Source organism: Melanostigma gelatinosum, assembly GCF_949748355.1.
Source record: "Melanostigma gelatinosum genome assembly, chromosome: 18".
In the NCBI taxonomy this organism is placed as follows: Eukaryota; Metazoa; Chordata; class Actinopteri; order Perciformes; family Zoarcidae; genus Melanostigma; species Melanostigma gelatinosum.
Genome location: NC_136651.1, coordinates 19,122,627 through 19,142,306, shown reverse-complemented (window position 1 = coordinate 19,142,306; position 19,680 = coordinate 19,122,627). Strand labels below are relative to the sequence as shown.

At 43.0% G+C, this 19,680-nt stretch overlaps 1 protein-coding gene across 1 annotated transcript; it reads right to left on the bottom strand.

Moving 5' to 3' along the window:
• Positions 1-756: 756 nt before the first annotated feature.
• On the bottom strand, positions 757-15,341 carry fech (ferrochelatase). The gene is made up of 11 exons (XM_079289747.1): positions 15,186-15,341; positions 12,985-13,075; positions 12,572-12,691; positions 11,673-11,821; positions 11,222-11,356; positions 10,284-10,390; positions 9,876-9,974; positions 9,578-9,685; positions 7,401-7,565; positions 6,706-6,765; positions 757-4,576 (listed from the first exon to the last, which is right to left on the bottom strand). The coding sequence occupies exons 1-11, from the start codon at positions 15,229-15,231 to the stop codon at positions 4,439-4,441; spliced, it is 1,218 nt and encodes a 405-aa protein (XP_079145873.1). The 5' UTR covers positions 15,232-15,341; the 3' UTR covers positions 757-4,438.
• Between the last annotated feature and the right edge of the window lie 4,339 nt (positions 15,342-19,680).

Sequence of the window (19,680 nt, the reverse complement as noted above, 5' to 3'; positions counted from 1 at the left end):
GCTACGGTTTGTGTCGATGATTAAAACAAACCAGGGGAGGTTGATGGGTCCGACTGTGGTCTTTCAGCCAAAAGACCGCAGTTCGTTCTTAATGTGAAACGAGAAACCTACGTACATTTGTTTGTCACGGAACTTGTGTACTTCAGTTACGGCACTTCTGTAGTTTTTTTCAACCCAAACGTCAATCTTCCCTCAACCTAAGTAATCACGATCTTTTTCCAAAACCTAACTTAGCTGTTTCCTGTGATCACAGAAGTTTATTTTGAAAAGACTGTATGCATGTGACGAGCAAAACTTGACACGTGTAGAAAGCACGAAAAACAAGTAACTTTTCATGAGATATCATACGAAAGGTTGTATGAGGATACTTTGCCAGACCTCAACTAAAAGGTCACTTATGTTGGCAGTCAATGTTAAAAACGTGGTCAATCCATCCATCCACTCACGCTTGGGGTTTAGCGGGGGATTCCAGATGTCCCTCCCAGCAGCGTGTTCCAGCTCTTCCTGGGGAACCCTGAGGCGTGCCCAGCCCAAACCAGATATCCAATCTCACAAGAGAGTATTGGGTTTACTCCGGGCCCCTCCCAAAAAAAAAAGAACGAACCGTCCTGGTCTACTCTGATCCCCCCCCCCCCAAATATTACTCTCACGATCAACCATCATCCTATGAAAAGCCAAACATTGCATTTCTTGTGTGTAGGGGCTTAACACAAAAAAACACAAACACTTACACCAGTTTTTTTTATTTTTGAGGAAGACTAGCCATTATGTGTAATCGCACTGCTAATACTACGTGTCTCAAATATACATATTAAAAAAACGTGTTGTAACAGCGGAGACGAGATGATTTGTGTGGTCTGGAACACAATCAAAAAGACAAAAATAAATAATTCCAAACAAAAAAGTATGCTCGAGCTGGAACAAACCTGTAGCGTCTTTATTACATACACAACGCAAACTCTGCAAATTGCACTTGTAGCGACAGACACGGAGCACACAGATTCTTCAAAAACAGACACACAGAAGATAATTAAAAATAAATATGAAAACGTGTTGGTGGAGAGAAAACCCGCCCGTCAGACATTAGCATGTGTTCCTGACCTGGACATTTTGCCATCCCTGCACAACTTGGACGATATAGTATAGTATGGTATATAGTTGTATTAAAGTGACGGTTGAGTTTTACCGTTGCCTCACCTACATGCAGTTTGACTGCATCGTGTCACAGCGAGGTTAGCTCAGCTTAGCTTAATGCCTGTGGGATCAGGTGGCAGCTCGAGACAAATGCTCCTTTAAACAGAGTTGCCACTTGAACACACTAACTATCCAGTAGTTGAGCTAAGCTTTGCTAATACCACCATTAGAATACCTTCAGTTACGCATGCAGAGACATAAAACAAAGAACTCTGGGTAAAGCATTCCTCCAAGACAAAACCATCCCCTTCAAACGTGTGGAAGAGCACTGAAAGCACAAGGAAACACTGTTTATATTGAGTGAGAATATGAGTTGAAACATCAATGGCAACCACATCCAGAAGCACCAATGTACGCGGTCTGTACTGACTGGAAAGGCTGATCCGAGTGTGACGAGCTCCTGCAAAAGCCAAACACAACCTACACAAGTTAGCAAGCTAACTAACTAGCGAGCGTTATTTTTGCAGATGTATTTGCGCACATTCGGAGGAGAACTGGAGGAACAGGAATATATTCAGACCTGGGAGTGTTTGTGCATTATTCCAAAATGGCCACCCCCATTGTCAGCCTTTTACTCAATGCCGACGTATAAGTAGCCTATATCAGCTACTTTTTAAAATCAAGTTACATATTTGTAGCATTTCTATCCCATGTGACACCAGGTATACAGTTTCTCAAATGTTTGAATCAATCTACAGACCCGGAGATGTGTCCCGCCTCCAAGTCCCTGGCTTTTTTTAATGGGGTTTGTTGTTAGATCCCGGAAGTAAGAGGCATGTGGTCAACATAAGCTTAAGAAGGGTGTTGGCTGACGTATTTTATATTGTAGAAAAGCACTTAAACTTCTTGTCAAACTTGAAGCCATTACGCATCGTACAGAAGGCGGTTGTTATCAAGTGGCTCCAGAGGTTCGTCTGGGACATTGAACTGCATTTTTACGCCGACTAGTTCACCTTCACAGCCTCGTCGTGTTGATACGTGGCGTTCATTTGTGAAGAATATCTCTGAACAGAACGTGCAAGTATCGTAAACGTTTGCCACTTATTTTCCGCAATAATCCCAAAAACCCGTGGATCCCACTGGGGGAACCGGGGCGCTGCTTACTGCAGGTTAACCTGCAAAAGAACATCATCCCTGCAGGAATCTATCTTGGATATCTTCTTTTATGCAACTGCAAGTGACGAGCGGACAGAGAGCCGCCGATGGCAAAGTTCACAGCACGGATATGTCAATTCAGATTTCGGGGTGGATTCTTCCCGTCAGCATTTTGGTTAAGCACACGAAAATATAACCATGAAGTCCAGCATTCCTAAATAGCCAGTGTTAAAGGCACATCGTCATGGCATCGGAGGACGAAACCAGTAAAGGGGAAAAAGGGCCAGAGGTCAAGTTACGACCCTCATAAAGTGTAGACTTTATGAGTCTCATCCCGAAGGGGATCAAACTTGTTAGCTTCAAGACATTTAACGGAGCTGTAGCACCTGATGGCAGAACAACATTTTTTTTTAAAGTATTTAGTTCAACCTATGAACTAATGTGATTAGTTTTTTCATATTAAGTTGCTGCACTTCGATCAGGGAAGTGCGAGTGGATGAAAAGAAGACTGTGTTGAAGGTCTCGGAAGACCCAAGTCAGAGTCGATCTACATTGAAACTAAACTCTTATATCTGTGCTACTTCTCTACACGGAACACACACGGCATCTTGCTGTTGGACTATTACAGCGTCATTGTAGTTTTACGCTCTTCTACGCTCTTCCTGCAGGGACATTGTTTCCTGCTCTTATCACACGTACAAGGATATCATATTATCAGCATGCAATTGTAAAACATTTGTGTCCGGTCACTTTAAAATTGTACAGCTTATACAGTACATATTTAGCAGTTAACGGAACGAAAGGTTGCCGTTAACCGCTAAATATATCTAAAAATCAGACCTGTATTTAGTTGAATCAAAGTCTCAGATCAGTGTTGATGAGGAACAGTCGTATCTGCACACAATTAGCTCACAGCCTCAACATGGCTTTCAGTATCTGGGTTGCATATTTCAACAGGTGATAAGCTAAATTTTCCCTTTTTACTTTATGATTTGTTACCGGAGGCAGATAGAGAGCAAAAAAAGTTAAATTAAATAAACATTGAATTTGTATAGTAACTACATTTTCTGCTGGCTTGTAAACCATCATAACCATCCACCATAAACCATGTAGAAATCACGCTACGGTCGGCTTTTGTTCGCTCTGTAAAGCCCCGAGATAGAATAGATGCAGGATTAATGCAATAACTGATACTTATTTCTTAACTTAAACCTTAAAGACAACTCTCCCGATTCCCTAAAGATGGCGCTTTTTCCCTCTCTAAAGCTCAGTGGTATCCACTGATCAGGCAGCAGCGTTTTAAGTAGCACAATCCTCCTCCAATCACATTGCGAGGATTGCAGCAGGCGTGGGAGGGGGGGGGGGGGGGGTCAATGGCGGGTGAGAAGGCAGGGGAGGGAAACAGCCATCCGACCGGATCCCTTGTGAGTGGTGTTGTCGTCGTTGCCGTCACGACCGACCGTTATTTGTTGAGCACGAGCATGAATTGAAACAGGGTCTCTGATGGGGGTTTGCAGGGGCTAAGCGAATGGAATGTAACCAAGGGAACTGCAATAAGAAAACAAAAATAATACAAAAACTAGTGCAAAGCACTTTCCCTGAAGCTTTGATGAGAGCGGTTTCTGCAGTGTCAACATTTTTATCGGCAAAGATTTTTCAACAATGGTATCTGCAAATCCTTAGAAGAGCATTTGTGTTAATCTGTGTGTGTGTGTGTGTGGCGGGGGGTATTTTCAAATTGATGAGCATTTTGCGTATTATTGATCATGTTTGCATCTTTCGACATCCATTGAAATGAATCATCAATCTCAATCCGTCCATTTTCTTTTTACTACAATGTCTATTCCTCTGATTATTAAAATATGATTTACTAAATGCTAACTTGTGTTTGAGTGACACATGTTGTGCCCTGTAATGATTTCCCCCATAGAGTAAAGTACTTGCTGTGTTTAAACGGCATGACGAAAACAAACGTCACCATGTATTTGCAGAAACCATTTTGTCCCGTTTACGGTGTATGTGTGTGTGTGTGTGTGTGTGTGTGTGTGTGTTTGTGTGTGTGTGCGTCATCCGTTTATCGGAGAAGGCCTCAAGTTTCTTCACAGGTAGCTTTGCTGCAGGAAGGGCACGTGAGTGGGCGTGTTTGTTTCTATGAGAGCGGCTGGTTGGCAAAGAAAGCCTTGGTCTCTGCACAGGTGGGGTTGGTGCACAGCGGGCAGCGGAGGGTCAGCTGACGGGAACAGGGCTCGTTGGACTTCAGGTGGGACTGGACCAGGTCCGCCAGAGCCTGGACAGGACAAATGGCATACAGTTAGTGTTGAGACAGACATAATTGAGAGAGTTGCTCTCTTCTTGAGCTCTGTGAACACCGGGTCGTTCTGTCAGACAAACCGGTTGAAGATCGTAAGTTGAACCGGAGCGGAAATCAACCAGCTCTAATAAGCGCGTCCCTTTTTTGTTTTTCTAATGCACACGCAAGAGGGTGATGTGATACACAGACTGTACATTGGAAGTGGATAAAGTCACCGTGACGCCACCCATTGGTTTGTGGACTGCTGTTTGGAAGCCTCGAGTTCGGCATTTTGGCCGTCGCCATCTTGTTTTTTTTTAAACCAATGAACAGAAGTGACTATATTTGTACGGCTCAGGAGTGACGTAGAGACCTTGTATACGTCTCTGGTAGCGACCTGTCAATCACAAGGTAGTCCCGCCCTAAAGCATACTCTGCTTTATGGTCTGTCTGACTCTAAATGGACCATCATTTACTAAATCAACATCATGCTGTATTGAAGAAGACTTGAAACTAGAGATTGAGACATAAACTCATGTTTACAATGTTTACTGAGGGAATTAATCAAGAGAGAAGTAGAGTCATTTTCTCATAGACTTCCATACAACCAGAGGAGTCGCCCCCTGGTGGACACTAGAGAGAATGCAGCTTGAAGGCATTCCAGCCTCTGCTTCACTTTTCAGAACCGCTCAGTGATCTTTAAAATGTGCTGGTAGGCAGATGACCATTGGACAGATTCAGGCTAGCTGTTTCCCACTGTTTCCAGTGTCCACGCTAAGCTAAGCTAACCAGCTGCAGCTTCATGTTTACCTGAAAACATGACAGTGGTATAAATCTTCTCATCTATCTCGACAACAAATTGAATATACGTTTTAAGTATTCTAAAACTAAGAGAATGACTTTTGTTGTTCTGATGGAATTACTCCTACTGTGGATATGTGCATCATTCTGAATCAACTATGTGGGCTATTAGAGTGCAAACAATCCCCCAGCTCTCGTTGTTTTTTTACCTGACCTCTATTAGATTTGATCTTCATGCCTTTGTGCTGGTCATGTCGATTATTTGATTCATATAATTATTATTCATATAATAAGTGTCTGTACTTGAGGCTCTGGCTTTTGTAAACACGTGTTATCTTTGAGTCAAAAGGACAATCCGAGAGAATTCAAAGGAAAGAATGTCGAAATAAAAATACAGTTAGTAAGCTGATCGTACAAGATAGCAATCTGAGCGGGGGGGTTATCAGAAAATAAACTCCTGCCACCAGCCGGGCTCTGCAGGTAAACATTGTGGTGAATGTATTTTGCTTTATTTTCCAGCGGCTGCTGCTAGCAGACAGCTGCAGACTGATGCTGCTCACTGAGAAACTAAAACCACACCAAGGAAACCATCCTTCAGTAACTACCAACTAATCATCCTCTGGATATTGATTTATACACTCAGTCTCTCTCTCACACACACTCAGAGACTTGGCGAGGAGTCTCTGAGCGCGGCGGTTTGACCAGCCAGCCAGCCGGGCGGTTCAGTTCTACTGTAGTCAGCTCTAAAGGTTCCCATTGATCTGCCCCCTTCCTTTAATAAACTCTGCACACACGCGCGCACGCGCACGCACGCACACACGCACGCACGCACACAGCCGGTTGTGAGAAAGGTTGCGGGGTTGAGGATGAACGGAAGGAGGGAGGTTGGAAGGGAAAGGAGGGAAGGATGGATGTAAGAAAGGAGACGAGGGAGAGGAAAGGAAGTAAGGAAGGAGGAATCCATGTATTGACCATCTCCTGCGCTGGAGTTCACAGAACCTTCTGCTGCCGTCTCCTTTTCTATTATTAGAGCTCTTCCTGCCTTCGTACAGTCTTCCCTCCTTTATGTATTTCTCATTATTTGCTTTTCTTTTTTGTGTTTTAATCATCTTTCCCGTTACCCAAACTTATTTGAACATTTCACAATCTGTATCTTCCCGTCTCTCTCCAGCTGAAAGTCTGTTCTTGTTTGTTAAACGCAGACATGCTCCTTCATGAACAAACGTAAAGCTGCCGCTCCATTTGACATGAGTTGATCGTCAGCTCCTTCATGCGTCGGCGCTGAATGTTTGTAGACATGATGAGTGAGTGTGTGTGAAACGTACCCTCATAAAGAGAGGGTTCCCATTCAACGACTCCGCTCTCTTGATGTTCTCCACCCCGCACTGAAGACAGAATAGACAGAACAAGTCGTTGGCACACACGTTTACAACCGAACCAAACATGCAAAGGCACCACAGTTCACATGAATTAAATCAAACGCATTCGGTGTAACAAAGACCTCTCTGTCCGCACTGGAAAACAATAGCACTAAAGTCCAGATCATGATTTTTTTAAATCAGGGACTTCAGGAAACAAAATAATTGTCTTCTGAGTGTTCCAATTATTTTCAACAGCGAGTTTCATTTTGAGCGAAGTATAGTAGTGTGTGTCTTTGTGCCACCGCTCACATTGATTGGTGGTCACCTCACTGGTGCCTTCACTCACTCACACTCACACACACACACACACACACACACACACACACACACACACACACACACACACACACACACACACACACACACACACACACACACACACACACACACACACACACACCATCTCGAGTTAACGCATCATTAATTGATCCCAATACGAATGAACTCAAAACAAGAACACAAAGCAAGGACTGTTTCATGGTGCCTTCACGGTCGCTCAGCTGAACAGCGTCGCCCTTTTTCCCGATGCAAGAAACAACCACCGTCTCTTTTCGCAAAACACGCCTGTAGCTCCTCCCCCAGCGTTGGCTCTTCCTTACCTCCTCCCCCAGCACCTGTCCGTACTCGATGTCCAGCTCGTGTAGAGTCTCGATGTGGTCGGAGGTGAAGGCGATGGGCACCAGCAGGATGTTCTTCTTCCCTCGCTCACACAGGCCTTTGATCACGTCGTCCGTCTGCGGGCCGAGCCACTGCATGGGCCCCACCTGAATGACCAAACACCAGACATGACAACCGTTCAGGTTCACTGCGGTGGAGATTTGCGGCTCCCGTTTTTTTGTGTCATCATGATGCAACGGTTCGTCCAGTTGTTTCTAACCGCTTTGATTCCAGACCTGGTCCTGGTCCCCAGAGGATGGTCCCTTTTGATCTTTTAATGAACGCATTACCTTCCCTCTACTGCCACCTTGAGGACAAACTTTACAAATTGAACTCCACTACTGGGGAGGCTCTGGGAGTAGCTGAATCATCAGCGGTGACGGGCCATTAGAAGGACTCAAGAACCTTCGGGTGCTTTCACACCTCACCTTTTTGGTTTAGTCCAAACAAACACGGGTCCGTTGTTCATGCAAACACGTATGCATGTCAGCGTTGGTATTTCCCCTGATTGACGGGTCAAACGGCTGCTTGTACACATCCAAAGCATTCGAGTGCTAACCTTCTGTAAGTCACTGGGATTTCATTTGTTCACAAGGGCCCCGATGATGCAGGATGACTATCGGCACAACTGTCCAATAACCGAGTTACCTGGTGAGCCGCGGTAATACTGCAGACACCACGGACACGAACAGCTCTGTTCATACCATCTGCTCCTCCCACACATGCACACGGAGCTTTGGCATGTGCGTGACGTAAGTGTCATATGATGACACTTACGTCACGCATACCTTCTCGTACTAACGATGGCTTCAGTCTCTACAACTTCATGTTTACTCCTCTTGGTTTATTTGTGAACTATCCAGACCAAATGAACTCAACCACAGGTGTGAAAGGTCTTCTTAAATCAAGCTTGTGAGGTGTGACTTCTTAAAGTCACACCTCAATTTAACATGACTGCCCCATAAAAGAATCCCACTGGAAGGGTCTCATTTTTCAACGAGCAAAATGTTCGCCTTAAAACATAATGTCTGGTTTATGTTCTGCGTAACGGGTAGCCAGCAACACGCCCCAGTCCTCCTCGCACAACAGAGACCTGAGCACTCAGAGCTGTGAGGTTCCTGCTCTCACGGTTCAGCGTTAGATGGACCGGTGGCTCCATCCTGTGACAGCAGCACTGAACTACACTCGAGTTCATCATCCTGACAAAGTTGTTGATACATAATTATACATACTGTAAAGGTTTCTGCTCACCTGCAGTGATGTGCAGCATCAGAGTTTGTGAATTACTAATAAATATAAATACGTGGCTGCAAAAGCCTTTCAACCCCTGCTGTCTGATGCAGATTTACTTGAAAAGGTCAAATGCCCGGTGATGTTGGAGCCTGACATTTATAGTATCATTTGGTTGAATGAATCAGGTACCGATTCAACACTTACTGGTTTCAGCTGGTGCTTAACTTGACTTTAGAGGCACAGGAGGCTATAATCAATACTTCTATAATAACATTGTGATCAAGTGAAAGGTGTGGCTTGTACCAGATAATTATCAGCTTTACGGTGAGCTTCAGCTCACTGTCCAGACGTCTGGTTCGCTGTCATCGTGTCGTTATCAGCCGCAGCGGGCAGGTGAACAAACACACTGAACTACCGGTTCAGCAGAGACTAGCTGGTGAACACAATGCATATTATATCATTCGATACCTCCCTCATTTGTAAATCACCAACTGTTTGCCATCAACTTATAAAGGTGACGATATGCAAACGTTGTGTTCATTACTTGTTTTTACTGCCTCCTGGTGGCCAAATAAACCTGTGACTGCAGCTTTAAATGTAGAGTTTTGTAAATACTGCGCACTCTCCGGTGTGGTACTGGGAAACAAAACCGACATCAACATTTCAGTACCAGTCACAACTGGTGAGCGTTTTGTTACCTAATGCATACAGTGGAATGACAGTGTGGACAGCAGGCTGTATTATATAGTGTGGCCCAATGCGGTGCAGCACAGATGCAGCATGACACACCGACTGTTCTAGTGCTGCTGGTGGCCTTCGTCACGCTTCAGCTTCAGCGAACAACCCTTCTGGGTGTGTGCGTGTGTGTGTGTGTGTGTGCACTCACCCTGGACTGCCACACTAGTCTGTAAGGGTTACAGTGTCCCAGTCTCTCCATGACTCTCTGAACAGTGGCTCCCACTTCCTGAGGATACGGATCGCCTCTGTTTACAACCTGCACAGGGACCACAGCAGTAGCACCGTCAGTGGGAGTCACAGACGGCGTCATCGGGACGGCACACATTGGTTTGTGGACTGACGCTTTGAAGCCTCGAGTTTGACGAAGTCATGAGTCGCGTCACTCGTCATGCAGGCGTGTGACAGGCAGGGTCTTAACATATTAATATGTACTTCATAGTACTCACAGCCATTGGAAGGGAGTGTGCTGAGAAGAGGATGACAACATCGTCCCTCTTGTCTTCGGGAAACTTCAGCAGCTCGTTGCGGACATGATCTGCAAAACACTGCACACACACACACGTTGTATTAAAGGTATTTTTTAATTGACGTACTGAAACTATAATATTTTCCTCAACTGGTTAAAGAAGAAGTTTCTGACTAATGACTGTTTCCCACCAGGGAACATGCTGAGATCTAAAAATACAGACTTGTTAGTTGCTCTGATGACCAAGCACGGCCACTTTCAGCTCATTAGTTGCTATGACGACTTCTCGTCCTCGTCAATTAATTATCCGATATATCTTTTTCTTGGTGGTCTCTGAGAGGAGGAGGAGCATGTAGGGCACTTTGGTGTGTGTGTGTGTGTGTCTAACCTCCACCAGCAGAGGGTGTGTGGGCCAACGGTCGATCACACTCCAGCGCATCTTTGGCCTGTCGCCTCTGTTGCTGTAGTAACGGTAGATGGCGTTCAGACTGCTGCCTGTTTCCACGACAAACAAACAAAACGCACCAATATTAGAAACGTGTTCATTACGCAACAAGCAGTCCTCTGTTTGAAAGCGGGTTTGGGATTAAGTGCCTTGCTCGAAGGCACAAGAGTTGAAGAGTTGAAATGAATCCACAAGGCGGAGCATCGTCTGAGTCAGCGTTTCCTTCACGAACATTTAAAAAACAAAAAGATCAGAGAGAGAAGAGAAGCAGATATACTGCACATCGTCCGTCCTTCAGACGTGTACTTTCAATAGGATGTGTGATCCATAAGTGGTCTGAGGTTCTCCTCCGTCAAACACTTTGGCTTTCATGATTTAAAGATGAGATGTTTGTTTGAAGTGCAGTGTGAGGAATCGGTAACTTCACTCCGCTCCTAAAACACAGCAGCCTGGTCAACAGCTGTGTGGGACTCCTCTACCCTCCACACAGACATCAGAGGGACAGCGCTTTCACACCGTCTACAGTTTAGCCTTCACAACACTCATCCAGAATCCTCGAAGTCTCTTCAGCTGCTCGGCCAAAAATCATTTTAACACCTTTCAGAAGTTGCGACTCTGTTTCCAAATCCCAACAAAGATGGCAGCCAGTGGCCACCTGGACGGTAAAAGTCCGTAATTAGAGCAGCAAGCCGCAATGCCGGAGTTGGGAAAAGTTGAGATCATTACAATAAGGTGCTGATGTGAGAAGAAATACACACTAGACTGAAATATTGTTCTAAATGGGACATAATTCATGCTGAATATGTGCAGCTTTTTGCAGGTAAAGATTGATGCACACAGTAAAACCATACAACAATTGATTTTCTGTGTGCGACGGTCACCTGTGGTGGAGCAGCTGTACTGAGGATACTGTGTGAAGGCCACGGCTCGCTCCACTCCGTCCTTCTCCATCTCCTCGATGGCTTCCTCCGTCAGCGGCTGAACGTACCGGAAACCGATGTAGAACTTGTGAGGCGCTGGACGGAGAGACCGTCAGTCAACAACCGGCAACCAGGTGAAACACACTCATTCAAAACACAAAGCTGGCACTTGCAAATGAACTCAAATGATCAAATAAATACAGTAAAGAAGGTAATAAAGGGAAGTGTTTAGTCGTTACTAGTTGTGATAGTTTGGGTCGTTATCAGCGAGGTGTGTGCAGGCGTGTGTGGGGACACACCCTCACTTTCTCCCTATCTACACTTCACACCCTTTCAGCTTCTGACAAGCGAGTCCACCGGCAGCAAACACAAGAGCTCTGTGTGGCGGAGAGGAGACCTGCGACTGTCTCACCCGTCTCAGGACTCATCTCGTCCAGCAGCTTCACCATGCCCTCCCCCTGCATGGAGGTCCAGTGTTTGATGGGCGAGCCTCCTCCGATCTTGCTGTACTGCTCCTGGATCTTCGGCGTGCGGCGCATGGCGATGAACGGGCCGAGCTTACTGCACAGCAAAGGACAGATTGTTGACGGCAACACTCGTGGACTATATGACAGTACATTACTGCCTCAATAGATGCACAACGCACATGAGCTCAAGCAGCCAGTTGCTCTTTGTGTACGGTGAAAGAACTCATGTCAAATTAACAGTACGTGTATTTTCCTCTCAGTCTATGAAGCTAGCGTTAACTCAAGCAGCTAACAGTATAGAACTGCCTCAATAGATGTTATTACAGTAGATTAATATACGAATAAACTAAATCAAACACACCATATACCAGGGAAGCACACAGAGGGGAACTACACGCCCGGAGATCTGAGCCCTGTCACGTCAGCATAAAACTAAAAGTTTCAGTTTAGAGTCATATCGAAAAACCAGATGTGCTGATCAAACCATGATTGTTTTGACTCAGTCAAGGGATCATGTGACCGAAGGCTGTCACACCGACTCACACGATGATTGAACCGTATGAATAAATGTTTTTTTTTTAAATACAAACGTTTCCTTTTTTTGACAATAACTGCTCACAAGAAAATATTGCTTCTTTTTAAAAAAGGAGCCACAAAGCCCAGAAAGGTTGTGAACAAGTGCTTTATAAGGACCAGTGTTAATTATTCTCAGCAGGAACAACAAACACGTTGTTGGTTCACTGGTCAGTTACTATGACACAAACGAGCAGAGCATGTGACCCAACAACCTTCCCCCATTTGTTCTCGCTAGTGTGTGTGTGTGTGTGTGTGTGTGTGTGTTTACCTCTGTATGGGGAGTTTCATCAGGTCTGTGTCCGAGAACAACCGCAGCAGGAAGTCGTGCACGTCTTCCAGTTTCTCAGGTCCTCCCATGTTCAGCATCAAGATGCCCGTCTTCGGTTTCCTGCAGGCACCAGGGATTCCTAATCAATAATTCATATTTAACAATGCCTCGACTTCCCTAAAAGAAAATGTATCTCATTGATTAGAAATGATGTTTAGTCAATGAGTCTTTCAACATCTATATCTCACAATACATCGATTTCTCTTGTCTTCTACTTCATCTGTCTCTGTGCACAGATGATTGTAAACTATTGTTCTCTGAAGCTGCATCGATGCTACTAAAGCGTGTATTTATGTACGTCTGGTCCACTCAGTAGCAACCTCCACAGAGTGTGTTGTTGGTGTGAGTGTCACCTGTTGTCCTGTGTTTCTGGAGTCGAGGTCTTGGCTAAAGCTGCTGCAGTGGAGCGCCTCCTTACACCCAGACTGACGCTGCTCCTCGCAACTAAAGCAGAAGAAGGAAACGTGTTCATCACACACACACACACACACACACACACACACACACACACACACACACACACACACACACACACACACACACACACACACACACACACACACACACACACACAACTGGGCATTAGGGGTGGGGAAAAAAATCGATGCAGCATAGTATCGCGATATTTTGCGTGGCGATATTATATCGATACACGGACGCCAAGTGTCGATATTTTATTATATAAACTATTAAAAAAAATAAAAAATCAAATCAATTGCTTTTTCAGTCCACTAGATGGTGCTGAGTTGTTTTCTGGTGAGGTCAGCAGAGGTTCCGGGTCTGCGTGTGTGATTGGTAGGAAGGAAACAAAGATGGAGACATCAGAGAAAGAACTCAGATAAAACATACAACATGTTTTATCTGACACAGTTTCCCTTTGGGGACATAATTTGAAGTTGAAAAAAGTAATAAATCGCAATATATGTTATCACGATACTCAGAATATCGCAGTATCGTGAAAGTATCGTGATAATATCGAAGTATCGCGATAATATCGTATCGCGAGCTCTCTAGCGATTCCCACCCCTGCTGGGCATCCACACAAACATTTCCTGCCTCTGATAGTTTTGCTCCCTGAAATATTCAGACTCGACCAGACCGATTCTTAGTTTACAATACGGTGAAGAAAATAAAAACAATTCATGATTTCAATGAAATTCAACGGTTATTCATTATCCAAGGGGCTCCGGGAGCTTTGTCCAGGTGTGAACAGCTACTTCAGTATGAGTTACATGACAATATAGTACACTAACAGCACACTCTGAGGTCTTTTACCATGCACACTCACTGCTTTGAATAATATATACTGTATTTTTGTCTGTTATTTTATTTTTTTGTCTTTCTAGTGTGAGCACACTGCATCCTCAAGCCTTTCTTATAATTGGTGGTAAGTCTGCTTTTGTCACACATCATTGGTAATGATACCTTGCACCATTTCATCAAATTAAAATATTCTAGGAGTCACGTGATTTACTTTATACCAAAATTCAGCCAGGTGCATTTGCTATTTGGAAAGTTGGTGATATTCTCCAGAAATGCATAAAATAATATCCGGTAAACGTGACTTTGGATCGACAGGTGCCACAAAAGTAAAGTAAAATGTGTAATGTGTTACTTATTCTATAACGTCCTCTTACATATTGTCACACTAAGTGCCCTTAACTTTACGAATTAGCACCAAACCAGTTTGTGAAATAAATAAAAAAGACGTTGTACTCCAAGCTGCACAGGACACTGAAACCTCTGTAGTAGTGAAACCACTAGAATAACTCCAGTGACTTCTACTCTAACGCCGTCTTTACGGTGGGCTTTACTTTCATAACCTGAGCTGCAGTACCCCGAAACGCCGCCAGGAGGCCCACTGTGATTATACAAGTTCACAATGCTGGAATTGTGTAACTCCGTGCAAATGTTTAGTTCCTCCTCACTCACCGTGAAAAACACGGACCGTCAATGACTGCGGGCACTGTTTACGGATCATCAAGTACGGGATAAGTCCATTATGTAACATTAAACTGTAAACTGTAAATTGTAACCTACAGTAATGTTGGGCTTAGCGACTGGCTAGCTACGGAAACGCCGCTATTTGTCTGGAAAATAAAAGCACATGAATGGTCACCTTTCAGCAAATATTAGGATTTCGACCTGACCAAACGGCAAACATGGAAAAGGAATACAATACCTGACTCAGAGTAATAATAAATCGCCATGGACGATATTAGAGTAAACAATACAAAGAATTACACATTAATATTACAGCAAATATGGTATTGTGAAACTCCTGACAGGAAGTTGGACTTCCACCATCCTTGCTAGCTTAACGCCCCATTACCAAATGTTGACGGCAATGTCAGCGTGTTGTTGAGTTTACACGCCGTTGGACCGAGCAACGAAGCTCCATCACTCAAAACTGCCTTCAAACTGCCTCAAAGAAGCGGAGGAGCGCAGTTTACTCCGTGACATTAGATTCTGAGCTCAATCATGAAACTTGATTGAGCTCGTTGAGCAGCGATGGCCAGGCTAAGATATAACGTTAGCTCACAGTCACACTCACATTGGATCAAGCGACCGGCGCTGCCCAGGACTGTCATCGTGGTCATTTCCTGTTTTCACCGCCGATAAAGTCTCCGTTCCCGCTGTGATGAAGGATGGATACTTGTGCTCTCAGCGGCCGACTCCCCTTCACTGAGTGACTCGCTGGCCACGCCGATGTGTGTCAGCCAGATTCCTTCAGCTACCGCAGGCTGGCCGTACAGACTGTCAAGCGCCACAGCTATGGCTACAACACTTCCGGTTTTAAAATTCAAAATAAAACCACTGACGATGAACCGATGATGCAACATTTCAGAGACTTTGATTAGTGGTAATTCCAGGGAGTCATCACGCATTTTATGAATATTGTATTCACTTACTCATTTGTAATTTGTAATTGCCATTATCATCGAATTACTGTTTTAAATAGGCTAGTGTTGTTTTTTATGTGTTCTCTGTTGTCCAGTGGCGGGCCGTGCATTTTCTACCTGGGCCTTCTGTGCCGTCTTACTACAGTTGAACCACCACAGCTACGGGTTGTTGTTTGTTTCATGTAAACATCTCATATTCACACAACACTGAAATAAAATGTTACATGAAACTCAACACCTACAAATACACTAACTGCAGATACATGAATACGTGCATGACGGGATGCTTCGTCATTGACGGACAATGCATATAGTAAAAGCAATGTAATTAACACAATGACAAGAACCAGTCACATTTATTTACAACAAAGCATGACAAAACAATCCAGCAACACTGTGGCACTAAAACACAGAGCACTGGAGAGCACGGGCCATTCAAATAGTATTCACATCAGAGGGAACGATATGAACTATATAATAAAAACAACAAGATAGACAAATTAACACGATACTGCAGATGTAAAAACAAAAGCACTTCACTTACCACATGCTGTTCACTATTTACAGACAAAGTCCATCCTCCTGTCTTTGTTTACAAACAGTTCAATGATGCGTTGTACAGAACATCCAGCCAGAGGTCTCCCCAGTTGTGTTTCTGTAATATGTTTTTATGCGTTTGAGGGCTGAAAATGAGAAAATAAGCATTTAGAAATAACATCTAATACAAAAATATTTAAAAGAAAATCTATTCTAAATGTGGCGGAACTGTAAGTAAATTCAAAGCCATGTCTTGTGAGTCGTGATTGTATGAATAATTGTAATGTATTTTGATACATATTTTTTGAAATATGAATAATTGTATGCTTTTATTGTGGAGACCACTTTGCTACATTTCCGGTCTAGTGTGGTTTACTTGACGCGGGGTCACTATTTTAGTATTGCGTCACAACTACGTTTGTCGACATTGTAATATAACCACGCCCCCGCTCGTGGCGGTCACACCCCCTACAGAGACGTGTGTGCGTGTTCTGAGATAGTGTATCAGCTATAAACACCGTGGATGTAACAGTCACTGTTTAACCTGCTTCCAAGGAAGGAATTCAAACAGCTTTATGACAAGAGAGATTTGAGAGCATCACTGAAGCAACAGGAACCAAATCTAAATAAATAAAATAATGACAAATATATGCAGCACGATCAAAACTTAAATCAGCGCGTGGGGAGAAATCATTGTGTCTTCCTGGAGAATACTTGTTTGCTCAGTTTAAGTTGAAGTGTTTTTAAACTACTCCGGTTCTCATGAAATGAGACCAGCTTTTCTCGATCTGAGGTTCCTCCTTCCCTTTCAAAACCGCTTCGATGGGAGGAAGCAGGAATCCGAAGAGGAACCAGGAAGTGGATTTAAAGAACACACAAAGCAAGAAAACACACACCTGCTGCTGAAGAAGGGAGCTCTCACACAAGCTCGTCTTTGTCTCTGTTGTTTTCTGTTATTAAAGGCAAATGCTAATGGAGTGGTCTCACTGACGTCACGATCTCCTTAGTTACCAGGTCGGTCGGCCATGTTGGAGTACATACAGATCCTCCATGGCGGCGAGTAAACAAGGAAGTGCGGCGAAAATACCATACTTTGAATCACTGGATAGTGCATCAAAGGTTCGCTACCTTGCCAAATTGAAGGTTATTGGTAACTTGGATCCTTATACGATGAGTGCAGATCGTTTCAGTGCCGATCCTACTTATCTTCCATCGGTAAACTACGCCAACATCTACACGTATCTCGTGAACACCCCCAGTCCTTACACAAAAGACGAGTTGGAGTGCTACAAAGGGCTCGACGCTTATAATCAGTTTGTCAGTGGATGGGTCCGAGACGTCAAAGCAACGGTCGTCGAGAATTCTCATCTCGTCATTGGAAGGGTAAATATATACAGATCTGGTCAGATATTTAGCAATATTCTATGTTTACTCAGCGCAAACAGACACGTGTGTTTGTTTACATTGTACGTGCATGTCATTGTGTGCGTGTGTGTAGGAATTCACTTTCAACTAACTCCTAACTTCATCCCCCCCCCCACACATATATATATATATATATATATATATATATATATATATATATATATATATATATATATATATATATATATATATATATATATATATATATATATATACACATATATATATATACATGATACGACGTTAAACTCATATCAAGCAATGCTGAGGCTGCATCGCTGTGTTTCGCCTGTTGTACACGCTCGACACATCTCTGGCACCGACTGCTGTCACGGGCCGATGAAGCTTCGGTAACCTTCTCATGTCCATGTTTAATTTATATTTCCTTTATTAAATACTGTTCACAAACGAATTTGTAAATAAAATCACTGACCACTTATAAAGTGATCCGCACATACTCGAGTGTACCCCAAATTCGATTCCTTTATATCCCGAGAGATGCGCGACAGCCATTTCTGGCGACGTCGCTTGGATAGCTCCTTCGTGTCATTTCCTTGATGTGTAATGACCGCTGGCAAACCAAAGAATGATTTCTTGTCTCTATCAGCTCTGCTGCCACAACCAAAGACAGCACAAAAGTTCACCATGATCGATAGGTTCTGCGACTCAGCCGTGCATGCCAGTGGCTGTGTGTACTCCAACATGTACTCCAACATGGCCGACAGCTAAACTGTGACGTCACACGAGACCACTCCATAGTGTTAACATGATTTAGGAAATCATTTATCAAAACATTTTTGTATTCTCAAGTAACTCAATCGGAATTTTTAATTCCTTTGTCCTTTATTGGCCAACTGAAACATTTTTAATACGATAGTTTATATTTGAAGCACATCACAACGCTGTTCCTCTCACTTCCTTAAGGTTTTAATAATTACACTTCTACCGATGTAAATGCACTGTTTATTACTTTAATGCTACATTATTACATAAATAAGAGTTTGTAAGGTGATATTGTTGCTGTGCTTTTACAGTGAATTTATGTTCAGTTTACTTCAACGGGCACTTTCGTGGCACTTGTGTTAATGCTTGTATTTTTATACAGGCCTCATTTTATTCTTATACTGGATCAAACTTAAAGTTTGCTTGAGTGCTTTCATAGTTAGTGTACAGAAAGTACACTTAGCTAAAGTTGTACTTTTTTAAAAAGTTCCCTATTTTTTATTTCTAAGTGTATGATGCCTGTACTGGTGTCAAGTTTAACCAAAGTGTTAAAACGTAAATTTCCTTTTTGCATAGTTCTACCAGTTATACTAGAACTAGGACTCAACAGTCATTTCAATTTGTTTTTAAAATGTGAATTTTCTTTTTCATGTGTTCTACCGTTTGTAAAGTACTTTGAACGCCTTTAAAAGTAAAAATGTGGTTTCTGTTTGTCTGTAATACCCTCCGACACCATTTTTACTTTTGTGTATACTTGAGCTACTAATAACTGTAATGTGCTTTTTGACAATTGAAGCAGTGCGATTTGTTCTGTGTTGGGGAATGTTGGGGGGGGGGGGGGGGCTGAAAAATGGCATGTGCAATGTATAACTGTGTACTCTGCTTTTGAGAATAAACACAATTTACAAAAAATAAAAAATAAATAAAAATGTGCCTCAAGTTTAGAGAAAATGCATGAAAATGAAAGTTATTTACAGAATGAAATAGAGTTAGGCACAGCTCAGAGACTAGGTAGCAGTGTGAGAAAGTCCTCAAACACAGATGTCATATCAGATTAGCAACATTTGTGACCAAAAAAAATCCCATTAACAATATTACATAAAAACAAATTCTCTTCTTTATGTCATTTGTAAAGTGTTTGAGCTTCTTGAAAAGCTCATAAATAAAATGGTCATCAGAAAAATACAAATGTAGAAAATAAAAAAATAAGTAAAATTCATCTTTAACTTTGCTTATTGTGCATTTTTTTTTCATTCATCTTTTTTGGCATATTAATTACACTCAAAATCCATATGTAGGGAGATGAGTCTGTAACCACAACTGTAGACAAAGAGTTTTCAGAGGGGCTGGATTATTTGTACAATATCACATGTTCATTATTAAGATGATACCAATATTTCATTATCAAAATATCAGTAACACACCCAACCTAAAGAAAACCCTCACAGCCACCTGTTTGAG